An 18,862-nucleotide genomic window follows, 5' to 3' on the forward strand; every position below is an offset into this window, starting at 1 on the left:
AACTCTCAGGATCACACAATTACATATGCCTCTTCAGAATGGAAAAGGAAAAATGTTTAATGTCATTTGCTTACTCAAGGGCAGGAAGTGAATCTGGGATATGGTCTGTGAGTATAGAAAGGTATGGCTAAGTTTGTTTGCTGCACATTAATCATTATAGAAATAGAGCCACACCTACCTGGGACTTTGTCATTTCCTTTCCTAAACATAAGCTGCATGCATACCACCTGCCTCTTTTAGAGCAAACCTTATAAAACCAAACTGTAAAACTCACCATCCTGCTTCTGTTATTGGCCCTCTCCTTTCAACCTCACCAGGTTACCACCCCTTTTTATTCTCTTTACCTTTTTCACCTTTTCAGTGATGCATAAACAGTAAGATACAATTTTACATGTCAACCTTAAAAAGAGAGCCACAAAGTTGAGATCCTACCCCAGTTTTTGGAATTCTTTCCTGAGAGGGCTTGTAGAAGGTAGGGAACACCTCAGTTGATTATATGGTAACCAAGGAAAAACATGAATCAGAAATCAGGGATAGAAAAGACTACTACTATGAAGCATTTAGCCCACCTTCCTTAAGTGCACATATAATTATTTCCTGTAAATTCTATGATGTGAAGTAATCTGATAGATTTTTAAAATAACATGTATTACAATTGTGTGCTAGCTCTCTAATACACAGCTTAATTCCTGCACCCAAGCCAGTGTTCTAACACTGATATTAAAAAAAATCATTATTCCATAATTTATATTTTTTGGTGTTCATGTTAATGGTTTACTTTTGAGGAAAGACTCATAATTAACTCTCTCCAATTTAAACCACTCAAACCTGGATTCCTAAAAACAAACAAACAAACAAACAGCTTTTTTCTTTGAGATCAATACATGAGGGTTGGCTAGGCCTTGAAGATTACTAAAGCCAGGAGACTCTTCGAAGAAAAGAAAAATATACAGTTAGAAAAAACTTGACACTTTTCTCAGAAGTTGCCCTGGATGTCTTCATACTAGATAAATTTGAAACATGGTAAAACCCTACTCAACATAACCCCACATAGAACCATTTCTTTCATGTCAATCTGGTTGGGATGAGACAGCTATAGACTTGTTATCAAGCTACTTTTGTTCTGAAATAGGCCTCTTTATCTGAGGGTAAAACTTAAGTTTAAAATAGTATTTCTTAATTACAAACACCTTTTCAGGTTCTCCTTTATTTTTAGGGTCAGCCAGAAGCCTGTGTTTTTAGAACTAAATTTAAGTCCTAACTGAACATACAATGTTAGTATTTTCATAATAGGGACCTAACCTCACTCCATTTGAAATACCGCAGCCCCAAAACACACCTGCACACATTAACTTCTCTCTGACAGAACCAGAGTACATCCCAAATCGCTCTACTTTCTCTCCTGGAATCCAAAATCTGACCGGCCTGGCCAGATGAGCAGGTGTCACGCAGCATAACCCAACCTTACCTTTACATCAGCAATGAGGGCGTCTTCATCTTCTATTCCCGTGGGGACACATTTCTTGTGCAGTGGCAGAGACTCCAACTTATCTACAAGGCAGCGAAGGCCTTCAAGCTCAAAATGGGTCAGATGCACCTGCCTGTCCTTTCGGGGGCTACACTGTGGATCCCACACCTGGCCATTGTGGGAGCCCCGGCTAGAGTCAGAGGATGAGTCCCCAGACAAGGTTTTCTTCAGGCTTGGGAGACTTCGGCAAGTTTTGCCCAGTCCGTCATAATCCAGGTTGACGCCATTGGCTACAGGGCTAGTGAGGATGGAACGCCTACTGCTCAAGCGTCGGGGTTCTCGATCCACGGCTTCCTCATCCCCGTTTCCAGACTCCAACCCATTTAATTCCAAATCTGCCAGTATGAAGAAAAGATGCAATGAGAACATGTACTTTGGTCACAAGGAGAGAAACTGGAGTCATGGGCGGGGGCCTGGAAAGTCATAAATGATGAAGCTGTCTCGTTTTAGAAATGGCCTCTCCTTATTCCAACCCATTTGCCTGTTGTTGAAAATCTTATCTACAGGCAAAAACATGATCCTGACCCAAGACAACTGGGGTAATTGTCATTTGGGTTTTCAAGAAAACTGGGAAAGGCCTAGTCTTTGAACCGTGTGCTAGAAATAAATTACCTATGAAAATGGCTGTAAATTAGTTTCAAGTAAAGCTTAAATTTGAGATTGTTTCATTATGTTTTAAGAGAACAGACTGTATAAAATGCATATATTTAAAAAGTAGCTTTGCTCATAAATTAAGCTTTGGGGTTGATGCTGCACATGCAACTCTGCATCCTGCTTCCACATACTGGATGAGTTATTTTATTTTCAAATGAAAATATAAACTATTCTCTGTGGAAAATGCTAAAGTAAAAAACATCCACCTTTTGCACTGCAGTTACCATGAAATATGTGTCTGTAGGATATTATAATGTTGGCTCCCCTCCATTTCAGGACAAGGAACACCCTAAAAATGTATAAATGAAACTGTCCTGCCAGTCAATAAAAATATTTCTTTTAATAGAAGTTAGGGATATATAAAAGTGTAGAGGTTAAGGATATATATTAAGGACATTGAAATCTTACCAACCTAAGTTGAGCTGTGCTTTCTCATTTATTAATTGTAAGATCATAAGACAAGTTTTTACATCTCCTTAAACCTTAATATATTTCCATTTGTAAAATGAGGATTATAATACCTGAACCTCACAGGTAATACATAAACTGCTTAGTATACTGCCTGGAATATAGTAAGAGTTGTTATGATGATGATACATTTCTAGTTTTTATTGAGCACAAGATCATTCTTTGTACAATTAATACATATTTGACAATAATCTCTTCTGAGGAGCTAAGTACTAACAATTCAGACAAAGATTAGACCCCAAGTATAGGTTTCTCCGCTCTCTAAAAGTAGAAAGTTCTACTTTCAGGTAGTGGGGGAAACCTGTACTTCATTTAGTCTACTAATTCACATATGAGTAGGAGATCAGCTTTGACTAGTGTTTTATTCCAGTGAATGAATTTGGTATTTCCAGGTAGATAAATAAAAAGCCAAAAAAATAAAAACAGAGCTACTGAGCAACAGCCTGCTACGTATTCCTGCTGTCCCCGTCAGGTTTGCAGAGAGTCTTGAAAGTTCATGCAGACAGAATACTTACCCATGTTGAGGGACTCTTTCTGAAACTCCTTAGTCAGGTGAGAGCGGTTGGTTATACAGTACACATAGCGCTCCAAAACGTACCAACACATCTCATAATAAAATGGATAGCGAAACTTATTTGGAACCTACATAGGAAGAGAAGGAGAAAGGCAAGCTAGTAATTTTCAAGGGAAAGAAAGTAAGACAAACTGAATCAATGCAATAATTAACCCTGGGCGAATTCTAAGTCAACCTGCAAACCCAGGTTGGCATTTGGGGCAAGATTTTAAGAGGATCTGTCAACCTAGGAAATGTTGTTCTTAGAAAACAATCACTAAAGATAAAAGGTACTTGGAAAAATTGTTCAGAACCACCAAGAAGCTGTCTTGGTTAAGTGGGAAAGCATCAAAGAGGTTTTGGGAGAGAGAGTAAGATGTTGAGAGTAAAACACATTATACTTCAGTGAAAAAAATTGTTTCAGAGGTCTTAGGACACAAAAGCATGTGTGCCATGCACTCCTGCCTTTACTGCAGTTTTATCCTGGGGTAGAAGGCCATGGAACAAAGACTCTAATGAAAAAAACAGGAAATGAGGTGAATGCATGTTTTATTATGTCCTTACATACATGAAATTACTGTGTACACATATGTAGAGACCCAATGAAATATATTTTTTAAAGATTTATTTTATTTATTTAGGTATACACGAATTGAGGTATAGGCCAGAGGTGAGGGGGGTGAGAGGATTCACCAGAGACAAAGTGGGGAGCAGAACAGGTGGATCTACTGAAATCCACTGCTGAGGGGAGCCGCGGGGAGACAGGAGAGGTCTGCTGTGCCAGGTGGGTCAGTTCTCTGGCCAGGGATGGAACTCGTGCTGCAGTGGCTACAGATAGCTTCATAATGCTGAGACTTAACCCTTTGTACCACCAGGGAGGCCTACCCTAATAAAATCTTTTTTTAAAATATATTTTACATCGTTCTTTTTTTTTTTTTTTTTAAGATTTATTTATTTATGCGTACAAGAGCTGGGGTACAGGCCAGAGGTGCAGGGAGGTGAGAGGATTCACCAGAGACAATGGGGGAACAGAACAGGCAGATAGACTGAAATTCGATGCTAAGGGGAGTAGCAGGTGAGTCAGGAGAGGTCTGCCGCGCCATGTGGGTATTTCCCTGGCCGGGGATTGAACTCATGCTGCAGTGGCTGCAGACAGCTTCATAGGTTGCATCTTAACCCCTTGCGTCACCAGGGAGGCCCCACTGTTCATTTTTTTAAACAATGTTTGCTTTTTCTCAGGTGTAGTTTGCATAGAATTTCCACTACCAATTCACCCATGCACCATCACCACAGTCACCTGTGCTCCACCCTCCCCAAAAGAAAATTTATAGAAACACAGAAGGGTTCCTAATCTGGAATAAAAGAATTAAGCTGCACTTAGGAAAGCTGTACTAATACAGTGGTTAGACACTGAAAGTTTGAGTTTTCAATAAACAAAGTCTAGAAAAATTATATTGGTGAGTCAAGACCCTTTTCACACAGACCTAAGGCATTCATTTCATCTATGCTTTTCTCTCTTTCCTCAAAATAAGCAACAAATAAAGTCACGTTTCTAATAGCATAGCAGCAATCTTTAGCCAAAAAAAGGGAATGCTCTCTAAAAACTAATTTGCAGATTGAATCTTATAACAATGAGATGGTAGTAATCTCTTCGAATGAATTTGGTTACATCAAAGCATTTTACTATGAAATTATGTAATTTTTCCTCTTCTGAACCACTGGAATTATATTATTACAATTTCAAACTTACTAAGTTATTCTTTTGTAGTTGTATTTTGTAGCACAGAAACTCACTTTTATAAAATTTATTTTATTTTTTTAAAAAGATGTATTTATTTATGCATACAAGAACTGGGGTGTAGTCCAGAGGTGGGCGGGGCTGAGAGGATTCACCAGAGTCAGAGAGCAGGTGAGGTGGGGAGACAGGTGAGGTCTGCTGCACCATGTGGGTCAGCTCCCTGGTCAGAGTTCGAACTTGTGCTGCAGCAGTGGCTGCTTATAGATTCATAGTGCCAAGACTTAACCCTTTGCACCACCAGGGAGGTCCTGTTTCCTCCCTTAATGTGACCAACAGAACAAGTCCTTATAACTCCAATAATACAACCTTGTGTTTGAGATAACAGGTAGCTCTTAAACCAAAATGTTTCCAAATAGGCACCATAATGGACAACTGACCATGTGCAGAGTAAACAGCTCAATGATCATTCCTTACACTTTGTAAATTCTATCTGCTATTTTCTTTCTTTTTTCTTTTTTTGCTATTTTCTAATTTTGAAAACAAAATTCACATCGAAAACTTCTATATTCTCCGATATTCACCTAACAGTAACATTTCCTCATGTTTACTAATATTTAGTCATATACACGCTATTATTTTGCTGAACTACCTGAAAGTTGTGAGCATAAGGACCAGTAAATACTCTATACACACTAACACTTTAATTGCTCTTTTAATGCCAATACAATTTAAATTTTAATCATATATAATTCAGCCCTTACCAACTAGGGTTCTGGTAAAGAAGTAAGTCCTATTTCCCTAGGGCACAGGTACGTCAGCAAACAGCAGTTAGTGGGCTTGATTTGCTGCCTGTTTTTGTAAGGCCTTTGAGCTGCGTGTTTTTTACATATTTTTAAATGGCGGGAAAGGAACGTAAGAGAGCACCTTATAACACAAGAAAATTATGTGACATTCAAACTTCTGTGTCCATAAAGGAAAAGTTTATTTTATTGGAGCCATACTGGTATAAGTATTTCAAACTACAAGGCATAACTAAGTATGCATGTGGTCCACAAAGTTCAAGTATTTACTCTCTGATCCTTTATAGAAAAAGTTCGTCAACTCTTGCCTTAAGATAGCAACAGCAGGCTAGGACTGGGGGAGTCGAGGCGGGGGAAGATGACAACAGCAAATAATGAGCTAACATTTTCCCTATACATCCAGAATGGTATCAGCTTTGTACATCCTAGGGAAAACTAAGAAAATAAGATACACAGGCCTCCCCGATGGCGCTGCGGTTGAGCGCTGGGTTGCAAGGCTGCCCGCAGCCTCTGCAGCGCCGGTTCAAGCCTCTGCAGCACTGGTTCGATCCCCGGCCACTGGGCGAGGGTCCCACATGGCACACAGACCTCTCCTGCCGCCTGCTGCTCCCCTCAGCAGTATATTTCGTCGGTCTGCCTGCTCTGTTCCCCTCTGGATCTGGTGAATTCTCTCACCCTCCCAAGCTTCTGGCTGTACACAGTGCTTGTATAAATAAATAAATTAATTAAAAAATAAGATGCACGAATCATTGTCTAAAGGACTTAACTGTCTCACCGGAACCCCTATTGAGAAAGACTGTATACATACTAAGTATGATAGCTGGAGTGTTAAACTGTAATCAAAGTAAAGAAATATATGTGAATTTAAAGTTGTGAATCTTGAACTGATAAATTGCATTATGCCAAATTATTCTAGGACATAAAACTGAAAAACAAGGGTCAACAGATTAGCAGACATCTATCCCATGCCCTATAAAAGTCCTAGGAGACACCAAAAACCTCAAAGAATTGGGAGTCCCCAAAACCAAGCATATAGATTTTGTTAAAACATTTTTCTCAGTGTTACTGAAATGTGAATTTTAACCCAAAGAAAAACTGAAGTTTTGAGACAAAATCTCTTGTAATATCGGTCTTAAATGGAGTAAAACTCTTCATATACTCCTGTTACATACGATTACTTACCCGTGTCCGATCTTCAATGTTGTATATTCTTAACTGCATAGGAATATTGAAACTATGCAGGAAATTGCCTCCAAACACTAATGTGTCTGTAGGAGTGTACACAGCATGGATCCAGCCTAGAAGAAAGGCAATGGAGGGCAGAGGCTGTAAATGCACATGATAACACCGCTCTCTCAGAGAACTTAGTGGTCTCTCAAGATCACATTTTTACCCTGATTCTGCCTCTAAGTGATTGATCAAGATACTTAATCTCCTGAAGCTTCAATATCCTTTTTAAAACCAGGATAAATTATATGGGTGTTGGGTAAGTTTTCAATGGTGAGAAAATGCAGGTGAAATGCTTAGCATGTAATTAACTTTTAATAAATGCTACTTCCATTTATTGGAGCAACAACTAGAATCCAGGTATAGCACAAGCATTTACATGTATTCTCATTTACTCCTCACAACAAAATGAAACTCAACGAAATTTACATTTGACTAATGTGGTATCACTAGATAAATAAAAACTCAGAGTTCTAACACAGGTCTGTGATTGCAAAGTCTATGTTCTTTCTAAGCACTATTGTTGGAGCCAGTGACTTGATCAAAAATATTACTGATTTAGCACTCTGGTCTTCAGAGCCATCTCTTAGAAGAGCAGGTAGTTCTTAATTATGGGATATGTATCAGTGGTTAAGCAGCCCTTGTACCTAGAGTCTGCATATCTGAGGTTAATGTGGAACCCAAACATGCAGGTCTGAAAAGTCTCCACTGGCAATTCTGATACACACTTTAGTGGAAAAACTACCTTTATTATTTATTATTTTTATTTATTTATTTATAATTTATTTATACAAGAACTGGGGTACAGACCAGAGGTGCGGGAGGGTGAGGGAATTCACCAGTGACAGAGTGGGGAGCAGAACGGGCAGACGGACTGAAATACACTGCTGAGGGGAGCAGCGGGCGAGGCAGGAGAGGTCTGCCATGCCATGTGGGAATCTCCCTTGCTGGCCAGAATTGAACCCGCTCTGCAGAGGCTGCAGACAGCTTCACAGCGCTGTGCTCAACCGGCTGCACCACTGGGGAGGCCCATCCTTTATTATTTTCTAAAATAAATTCTCATCATCTATTCCACAATGAAAGGAGAGGAAAGTAATGTATTCTGCCTACCCTTGCACCATGGCCAATCTTGGTGGAAAGAAGGAAAAAAAAAAAGGCCAGACAGCCCACTTTTCCCCATCTTGCTTACCTGAGGGAATGACGAAGGTATAGCCCTGCTTGAGCTCAATGCGTTGACAATCTGACACCCGGTCACCCAGAAAGATGTCTCCCTGTTTCCCTGACAGCAGCCAATTCTCGTACAGCTCCAGGTTGTGGGCTGTAGGGGGGATGAGCCAGAAGACCTGTGAGTTAAAAAACTTCAGTCTGTTAACAGCCATTGACATGACCCAGTCATCTCCCTCAACTGATAAACTTGCACAAAGTTAAAACCAACAGGCAGAATGTGACACACAATTCTCCCAGCCTACAGAACTTGACCAGCAGGGAATTGTAAGGAAGCAGATTTTTTTTGGTCTTCTACTTGATCAAAGAGCAGTTGGGCTTCCCTGTGGTTTGACTGTAGAACCCAGAATTCAGTAAGACTAAAAGGGGGAATGTGGCTTGTTACAGAGCCCTTATTCACCCCTGGCTGTTGGGCTCTATAGTTCTAAGAAGCACAGTTAGGGATAATGTCTGCAAGATTCAGGCCTGGGTTGCTTTGTTACAAGTAGTAATAAAGGCCAAAAGGACAAAACTTAAGACACCACTTTTAAATGGATCCAAAGTAAACAAAATGATTTAGATTTGGAGGTAGAGCTGTTCTGGATTAGGACCTCAGATTTTAAAAGCATGTTTTCATTCTAGTTCTATACTTTTCTCTCACAAATACATTTACTTTTAGTATGGGGAAAAAAGCAATGATAAGAGTATTATAAACCTCTGATAGTAATTCTAGATTTCTCTTCTCACATAGCATAACATTCTGGTGAGCTATAATACAATTTATCAGCAATCTTCCACATTTATATCCTCAGAGAGCATGTAAAGTCTTCCTGTGGCCGCATTTCAGACCAATGCCTCCACATAGGGAAAGGTGTGGGTTTGGAACCAAATTTACTGATTTAATTGTGAATCTATCAAAAATTTGTGTTTCCTTCTATTTTATTATACCATCCATGTAAAGAAATTACTTGGTTCTCTTAAAACCATTTTCCTGTTTTCATTTGGAAAATTTTGCTTCGGAATCTAGAAACAGTATTGAGGTTTACTAAGTACAGTGCAAATACTGATGTAATGACAGTGGACTAGATATATACGAACTCCTACTAATTCTAGCCAAGAAGGGAACTGAATCTATGGTCTCTCCAAATATAAGTAGGGACAATCTCCTAATAGATTCATTTTTAGGGTCTTTTAAGCATGCATGAACTGAAGCAAACAGCTCCAGGTTCCAACCCCCATCATAACTATGACCATACCTTTCCCCCTTGATGGATATGATACCAAACAGAGGTACCACCAAAGTCCACATGGAAGTCAGTATAGCAGCCTCGGACACTCATTAGACAGTACCTGACCCAAAAAAAGCAGTATTGTTAGTGCACTGACAAGAAAAAGACATGTCTCACCCGATGCCACACTCTCCCCTTGTGTACGCCCCCTCCCCCTGCCCATCTTACCCCAGATCAATTCCCAGAGAAGAATGAAATCTGAAGACACTACATTACCATACACCCTCCACATCCCCCTTTAACAATGTGATCATGGGCTATTGAACGCTCATGTATCACTTCCTTTTTGGACCTACAAAGTCTACTCTTTAAATAATGCTTTCTTTTTTAAAACCATTTAGGAGGACCTCCCTGGTGGCACAAGGTATTGAGCACAGCACTGTGAAGCTGTCCCCGGCCTCTGCAGCATGAATTCGATCCCCAGCTGGCCAGGGAGCAACCCACATGGTGCAGCAGACCTCTCCTGCCTCGCCCACTGCTCCCCTCAGCAGCGTATTTCAGTCAGTCTGCCTGTTCTGCCTCCCACTCTGTCTCTGGTAAATCCTCTCACCCCCCACACCTCTAGCCTGTAGCCCAGTTCTTATATGCATAAATAAATAGATCTTAAAAAAAAAAAATTTAGGACATGGTCCAAGGCTCCTAAGGGAGGAGCTACTCATTGCTATCACTTTGGTCTCTGGCAGCAGGCTGAAGAAAACACAGGGTGAGCTGCTTACTTCTGCACTTTAGGGTACTGCATCTCCAAGATGGCATTGGTTGATTCAGTCTGACTTTCCTTTAAATGCCTTGGCCACATGTTGTCAACCCAGTCAATGAAATCCACCTTTAAAAAAGAGGAGGAAACATTTAGGCTTCAAAAGAAGGGCTGGCATTAAAGACAATTTTAAAGCCAAGAAAAACAGAGTATCTCAAAATACACATGGAAAGTCTACAACTTAACTAAAACAATCTGTTGGTGAATCTTGTGAAATGAGAATGAAGACTGGCTCCATCAACATGATTATGGACAGAACTAGTGCAGTCACTCAATGATAGAGTAGTATCCAAGCAAACCGGCTCTCGTCTGTCACTACTCATATATCGGCTCTAATAGAAAGCACTGTTGGGTAGGTACCTGTTAACCCACTGAAAGATACCATGCTGTTAGAAGACCTCAAATGCCGAAAGGGAGGAAGGCAAGGAGGAAGGAAGGAAAGAACTAAAGGCAGAAAGAGAGAGAGAAAGAAAGAAATCTAGTAGTATTTAAGACCTGTACGAGCAATGTGCTACTGGATCTAAGGCAGGAATCAGAAGGTCTAGGCCTGTCACATTTTCTCAAGATCACATGCAAGGCCCTGGGGCTCATTTGAGGGTAACTACCATTTCTTTTTAGGTTAAACTTCAGCCTCTAGGTGGGCCTTTTTTAAAGTGTCTTGATCCATAAGAAAGCAAGTCTCCACTGGGGATAATCACCAGTTTCTAATTGTTCTGTACCAGTAGCAGGTCCAAACTGGCAAAAAGTCCAATACCTAGGACCTCGTCTATTCACTCATTGTGCAAGCTCATGGCCTTCCATGAATTAATTTCCCCATCACCAAGCAAATATTCATATTGTACCCTTTGCTGTTTTTATCTACCTCTTAGTTACTGCTGGGATGACAACAATGAACTCTCTCTTCTCACCAGAGAACCTCACTTTATGCTAGCACCCACAGTGAGCACTGAAATGTTGCCTACTTTACAAATATACACTGGTCCAACCACAATAAAAAAGCGCTGTGGAGGTTCCTCAAAAAATTAAAAGTAGGGCCTCCCTGGTGGCGCAGCGGGTGAGCGCTGGGTTGCGAAGCTGCCCGCAGCCTCTGAGGCGCCGGTTCGATCCCCGGCTGCTCCCCGGCCATGGGAGGAGGGTCCCACATGGCGCGCAGACCTCTCCTGCTGCCCGCTGCTCCCCTCAGCAGTGTACTTCAGTCCTCTGCCTGCTCTACTCCCCGCTCTGGCTCTGGTGAATTCTCTCACCCTCCCGTGCTTCTGACTGTACCCAGTGCTTGTATAAATAAACAAAAAATAAATCTTTAAAAAAAAAAAAAATTAAAAGTAAATCTAGCACACAATCTAGTAATTCTGTGTCTGGCTACATACACGAAAGAAATGAAAACAGGATTTTGACAAGATACACATGCTCTAATGTTTATTGCAGCATTATTCAAAATAATTAAGATATGGAAACAACCAAACTGCCCAGAAATAAATGAGTGGATAAAAAGGATCTCTCTCTCACACACATGCGCGGGCATGCACACACATACACACACACACACAGAGGAATATTTTCAGCCACGAGAAAGGACAATAACCTGGCATTTTCAACAAGAACCTTGAACACACTGCTAAGGGAGATGAGTCACCAAAGCAAGACAAGTGCTATGTGCTATCAGTTACATGTGGACATGTAGAATCCGAGAAAAGTCAAACCTGGAAAAGACAGAATAAAACGGTGGTCTATCAGGGGATGGGGCGGGGGTTATGTGTGGGAAGATTAGATTGATGGTGTTTACAATGGATACAACTCAGCTATTAAAAAAGATGAACTTGAGCCTTCCTGCTGGCGCAGGCGGTTGAGTGCCGTGCTGTGGGGCTGTCTGCAGCCTCTGCAGCGTGGGTTCGATCCCAGCCAGCCCATCGGCGAGAATCCCACATGGTGGGGCAGACCTCTCCTGTCTCGCCCGCTGCTCCCTTCAGCAGTGTGTTTCGTCAGTCTGCCTGTTCTGTTCCCCGCTCTGTCTCTGGTGAACCTCTCACCCTCCCGCGCATCTGGCCTGTACCCCGGTTCTTGTATAAAAATGAATAAATCTTTAAAAAATAAAATAAATAAAATAAAAAAGATGAACTCTTGTCACCTGCAACAACATGGATGGAACTAGAGGGGATGCTAAGTGAAAGAAATCAGGAGGAAGACAAATGCCGAGTGGCATCACTTAGATGTGGAACAGAGAGAAACAAAACAGGTTAGATAAAGCCAAACCAGTAAGAAACCCGTGAAATCTGCATGTAGAACTAAGGCCACCACATGGAAAGGAAGAGGGCTGGCAGAGGGAAGGGAGCACAGTGGACTATGATGGTGGACCGTGGGTGCTTGGGTGGTGGGTGTGGTGTGGTAACAACACCTAAGGGAGGAAATCTTACCCTCTAAAACACAAGTATTGTAAACCAATGTTACCGCAATAATAATAAATAAGAAGACTGATGGTGTTTAAAGGTACAAACCTGTAATGAGTAAGTCACAAGAGATCTAATGCATGATATAATGAAAACAGACAATAGTGATGTACTATAAATATGTAATGTGATAAATGCTGCTACAAATATAATCACATTATAATTTATAACTGCATCAAAGTAACAAGCTTGTCTCCCTTAAATTCATACAATGTTACATGTCAAATTTATTCAAGTGACAGAAAAAAGTTACTCACCTTCCGCTCCCCCTGGCACTACTTTTATACATCCTATTCTTACACTTAGTATTCCTTCCGTCTGGAATTTTAGTTTTCCCTCTCTTTGCTTTATGATTTTCTCCACGACAAGTTTAAGTATTATTTCCTCCAAAGAACTTCCCCAAACTCTCTTCTAGTTAAGATTAGGTGAGTCCTTCCAAAACACATTTTTATTCACTGGTGAAGCATTTACCATATTGTAGTTTACATAAAGGCCCCTTACTGTCTTTCTTCCCTGTAGAACACTAAGCATTTTGAAGACAAGAATTATCTTATTTTTCATGGTACTTCTAGCACCTACCACAGAACTTACCATGTGGCAGGCTCTTGAATCAACGTGTTAACTTTAAAGGTGTGAAGATCATTGTGAACAAAAGATTACACAAATGAATACATTTCAAACTCATTGAAATGTATACTTTAAATGTATTCACTTTATTGCATATCAAAGGTGCCCAGTAAAGTTTTTTTTTTTTTTTTTTTTTTTTTTTTTACAGCGTTACTGGGATACATTAGAAAGGACCTAAATAAACCGAGGGACATGTAGTGGGAAGAAAAATAACCCAGTAAATAAATAATACTTCAGCAGAATAAGCATGCTTTGTTTACATAGTGACACCATAAAAACCTTGTCTGCTTTCAGTAGGTGACTTAATTTTCCCAGCTATGTTCTAGGGACCTAACATATACTGGTACACTGTGATCTCTGCCCTATAGAAAGTCCCTCATTTCTGAGACCTTCCATAGGTTCTATTCCATTTAACAGGGTGGTATTTTTCTGATTTTTATAAAATAATGTACTATTAAAAGTAGAAATAGAAAAATAAATTCAGAATGATACAAAGAAAATTTCATGTGTGAGTAACATATCTCCAAACTTTAAGATTGGAAAAGTATAATCCAGGTCAAATTTTACTTTTAGCTACAATCACAGTATTTTTAAATTAAAATTCTGAAAGTACTAAAGTGCACATTTATAACCAATGTTATTATGAGCCCTCTCTTACTAAGTAAACAGATTGTGTCTGAATAATAAGGCTAAATTCTAACTACCTGTCTTCCTGTAGTTCTACATGACAGAACAAATGATAATTAATGTAAAAAAGGATTTTTGTTGATATAGGTGGGGAAAGTTTTCTTAAGGAGGAATTCTGTATTTAGTTCTAGTATCTCCAAGATGAAATGACAAAAAGTTAAACTGTTTCTACAGATAACACTGAAATACTACAAACATTTTCCTTTTGGTTTGTACAGATTAATGTGCTAGTAATAACTATGCAACTTAAGATGAACTATGCAACTATGCAACACATACATACGCATACACACAATAACATTATAAGCAACTCTATATTCCAATTTTGAATTTAAACTGGTAATTTAAATAGAGATAGGGTAACACTGAGAATTGACTTTTAAAAAATGATCAGAACATTCCAAATTCTGCTCCTCCAGGTGGAATATTTGACTCGTGAGTACTGAGTCAGGAATTAAATAAATAAAAATGGTCCAAATGATTAGGTATAATCCAAAAGTGAAACCAGTTCCCCCCAGGGAAATAGTATTCTTTTTTTTTTTTTTTTTTTTTTATAGAGGCATGTTTTATTTATTTATTTGTTTGTTTTTTGTTTATACATGCACTGGGTACAGTCAGAAGCGCGGGAGGGTGAGAGAATTCACCAGAGCCAGAGCGGGGAGCAGAGCAGGCAGAAGGACCGAAGTACACTGCTGAGGGGAGCAGCGGGCCGCAGGAGAGGTCTGCGCGCCATGTGGGACCCTCCTCCTGTGGCCGGGGAGCAGCCGGGGATTGAACCGGCGTCGCAGAGGCTGCGGGCTTCGCAACCCAGCGCTCAACCGCTGCGCCACCAGGGAGGCCCGGAAATAGTATTCTTAATATCCTATAGTATTTTGTCAAGGGATGGGTTAAATCAGTACCGTCAGAAGAGCTAAGCATCAAAATCAAATTAATTTTCCCTTAAGATGGGTTGTCAAGGGCCTCCTTGGTGGTGCAAGGGGTTAAATCTCAGCACACAAAGCTATCCACAGCCATTGCAGCACAGAGTTCCATACCTGTCCAGGGAGCTGACTCACATGGCTGACTCACATGGCGCAACGGACCTCTCCTGTTTCGCCCACTGCTCCCCTCAGCCTGTTCTGCTCCCCACTCTCTCTGGTGAATCCTTTCACTACCACCCCCCACCTCTGTTCTACAAGGTTCGCCCAGCTCTTGTATACATAAATAAATAAAATAAATCTTAAAAAAAAAAAAAAAAGATGGGTTGTCAATTTATCACTACTAGTTATTCAGTAGAATCTACTCAAGAAATCATCTCAAAAAGTGATCACCTGGCTCTAAAATCAGTTTTTCCCCAAGCTTCTTAGCAAGTGCAAACCTATAGGATAGAAATTTATTATGCAAAGTTGCTACTTAAAGTTCTTATGAGAGTGATTTTTAAGATGCTCCTGTGTTACATCCAAAGGCCAATATTCCTAAATTAAGTTGCTGGTGATAAAAGCAGGATGACCCCTCTCTCTATCCTGATGAACCTTCTAAACATTCAAGTCATTCTTACGAAATTGTTTTGTTCATCTTCATCTTGGTATATCCAAAAAGTTATACATCCTCCCGGTAAATAACAATCCTCTCAGTGAAAACAACACATGGAGAAAGTGATCAGACTAACCGTAGAAGGCCTCTGCACCATGTTTTCCAGCCTGGTGTGGCTAAACTCCAGGCTGATAACATTATAGAGCTTTTCTCGTTCCTCCTCTGGGGTCTCATAGTAGCGAGTCCACTGAGCCATGGTCATTTCGATGCCTTTCTGGGTGTTCACATCCATGACATCCACCATGCGACGACTCCCTGCAACAAAGGATGCACCAATCATCTCAACTGAGCCACAAATATCCTTAAATATATTAAACATATAAAACATAAAAGGAAGGAAACAAACTATCCTTTCTATTGGGGGTATTCAGTAATGAAAGAGTTGTCATTTGAGACAGATACACAAGAGAAGAGAAAATCAAGTCAGAGGATGGGAAAGACAATGGGTAACATACTATCACTCCTAATGGCATATTTACTACATGATCAATTTACTACATTGTATTTCATATTCAGTATCTTGCTCAAGCCTAGCACTTATTTTTTTTTTAATATTTTATTTTATTATTTTTTTAAGATTTATTTATTTGTGTATACATACAAACACCGGGTACAGTCAGAAGCGCAGGAGGGTGAGAGAATTCACCAGAGCCAGAGCGGGGAGCAGAGCAGGCAGAAGGACCAAAGTACACTGCTGAGGGGAGCAGCGGGCGGCAGGAGAGGTCTGCGCGCCATGTGGGACCCTCCTCCTGTGGCCGGGGAGCAGCCGGGAATCGAACCAGAGTTGCAGAGGCTGCAGGCAGCTTCCCAACCCAGCGCTCAACCGCTGCGCCACCGGGGAGGCCCAAGCCTAGCACTTATAAACGCCAAGCACTGCTCTCCATGCCAGGATGAGACACAGGTCACCTGCGGGACAAGAGCCCTGGCAGTCCAACTCGGGCCACTGCTCTGGATCCACGGAGCTACACGGGTTTGATGCAGGTTTGAAGACTGACTTGATCTACTCCACAATTTGAATGAGAGACCCATTATTTTGTGACTATTAGATTAAATTTACACCCATTTATTCTTTTTTAAAAAAATTGTTTGTTTATTTATTTATACATACAAGCACTGGGTACAGTCAGAAGCGCGGGAGGGTGAGAGAATTCACCAGAGCCAGAGTGGGGAGCAGAGCAGGCAGAAGGACCGAAGTACACTGCTGAGGGGAGCAGCGGGCGGCAGGAGAGGTCTGCGCGCCATGTGGGACCCTCCTCCGGTGGCCGGGGAGCAGCCGGGGATTGAACCGGTGCTGCAGAGGCTGCGGGCAGCTTCGCAACCCAGCACTCAACCGCTGCGCCACCGGGGAGGCCCTACACCCATTTATTCTTTTGTTTAAAGGGTTATTTCCCAAACCTGTCAAGTATGTCTAATATAAACCTCCCTTTTTGTTCATACCACAAATATTTACTGAATGATAAACATACCACGAGGGACATAAAGATCTGTATCAGACTCTCAATGAACAATAACAACCACAACAGAGGGCAGAAGTGCCACAAGAAGCGGCATAAATCAGTAGGGGGGCGGGGAATAACAGCTCTGGATTCAAAGGAACCTAAGTTTATTATTATTTTTTTTAAAGGGACCTCAGTTTAAATCTCAGTTCTAATATTACTTGGGCAAGTTATTTACTTCTCTGAACTTTAATATCTTCCACAACTTGGGAACATCATCACCTTATGGGCCATCATGTTGATTTAGTCAATGAATTATACACTAAACAAAGTAGATGCTGAATCAAACAGTAAAAATGAAAGGGCAATATAATTTTTTAAACAGGCTGACCAGAGAAGGCTTTTAGGAAAAGAGGGGAAAGAAGAAACATTTGAATTGGGCCTTGAAGAATAAACAGAATTTCGGTCTCCCTGTTGGTGCAAGGGGTTAAGCACCGCAGCCTCTGCAGCATGAGTTTGATCCCCAGCCCGCCAGGGAGCAACCCACATGGCGAGGCAGACCTCTCCTGTCTCATCCGCTGCTCCCCTCAGCAGTGTATTTCAGTCAGTCTGCCTGTTTTGCTCCCTGCTCTGTCTCTGGTGAATCCTCTCACTCCCTGCATACCTGGCCTATGCCCCAGCTCTTGTATGCATAAATAAATATTAAAAAAAAGAATAAACAGAATTTCATTAAGAAAGATTCAACAGAGAGAATTTCAAGCAGCGGCAGATGCCTATGAGAAGATGTAGAGAGGCAGTAAAACTAAAATGTTTTAGAAATGGTGGTTAAGGTAAGAAGAAAAAGAGTATGAAGCTGACATTGGAATGTTAGGAATATTGTTCAACTTGTAAGAATCTAATAAACACCTACTATACATCTGGCCTTGCTGGATATACCGAGTTGTATTAGGATCTCTGATTTCAAGGAGTGTTGAAGTAGGTATGGACAAGGAAACATAAAAATACAAATGATAATGTAAGGCAATGTATTACACCTACCCTTCCTATCTGAAAGAAAAATCGGACACTCAATAAAACTGCCTTGAAATACCACTTCACACCCACTAGGATAGTGATAATGAAAAAAAAGTTTAACTAGGAAAAATAACAAGTGTTGGCACAGATGCAGACAAACTGGACTCTTCAGACTTTCCTGGCAGGAATGTAAAATGGCGCAGCCACCATGGAAAACAGTTCGGAGGTTCCTCAATAAATTAAACACAGAGTGACTACATGACCCAGCAGTTCTACTTCTAGGTATATATTCAAAAGGTTTGAAATCGGATTGCACATGAATGTTCACAGCAGCTCCAGGTGCAATAAAAGGGTGGAAATAACACAAATGCACGTCAAGAGATATGTGAATAAACAAAATATGGACTAACACCTGCACAGCAGGGAATGCATTAGCACTGTGAAAAAGGAATGAGATACTGTTACATGCTACAACACAGACGAACCTCAAAAACATCATGCTAAGGGGAAAAAAAAAAAAGCCAGACACAAAAAACTGTACATTTTATGATTCTATTTATGTGAAATATCCAGAAAGGGCAAATTCACAGAAAAAGAAAATACTAGTGGTAGCCAGGGCTGAAGGAAGGAAGGAATGGGGAATTACCACTTAATGGGCATGGAGTTTCTGTCTGAGGTAAAGAAGAAATTCTAGTATGTACTGGAGATGGTTGCACACTGTAAATATACTTGATGCCACTGAATTGTATACTTTGAAATTATTAAAAAGTGAATGTCTTCTTTCAAGAACATAGATCAAAGCAAAAGCAGTTCCATTCTGCCCATGCTGCCAGAGCACTCAGCACTCTGTGCGTGCACCAGGGCACTC

The 18,862-nt window shown here is 40.7% G+C and overlaps 1 protein-coding gene across 2 annotated transcripts in view; it reads right to left on the reverse strand.

Annotated features, from left to right (window-relative positions):
- KDM2A (lysine demethylase 2A) overlaps positions 1 to 18,862 on the reverse strand; it is a 98,322-nt gene that overhangs the window by 20,397 nt on the left and 59,063 nt on the right. For both annotated transcript variants that reach the window (XM_037517484.2, XM_054697446.1), the window contains exons 6-12: positions 15,621 to 15,799; positions 10,177 to 10,283; positions 9,428 to 9,521; positions 8,158 to 8,311; positions 6,924 to 7,039; positions 3,166 to 3,292; positions 1,469 to 1,863 (exon numbers count right to left, since the gene is read on the reverse strand). In XM_037517484.2, the coding sequence (XP_037373381.1) occupies positions 1,469 to 1,863; positions 3,166 to 3,292; positions 6,924 to 7,039; positions 8,158 to 8,311; positions 9,428 to 9,521; positions 10,177 to 10,283; positions 15,621 to 15,799 (1,172 nt within the window). The remainder of the gene's footprint in view (positions 1 to 1,468; positions 1,864 to 3,165; positions 3,293 to 6,923; positions 7,040 to 8,157; positions 8,312 to 9,427; positions 9,522 to 10,176; positions 10,284 to 15,620; positions 15,800 to 18,862) is intronic.

This window comes from Talpa occidentalis, unplaced genomic scaffold (genome assembly GCF_014898055.3).
Source record: "Talpa occidentalis isolate TD23 unplaced genomic scaffold, MPIMG_talOcc4v2.1 talOcc4.17, whole genome shotgun sequence".
Lineage (NCBI taxonomy): Eukaryota > Metazoa > Chordata > Mammalia > Eulipotyphla > Talpidae > Talpa > Talpa occidentalis.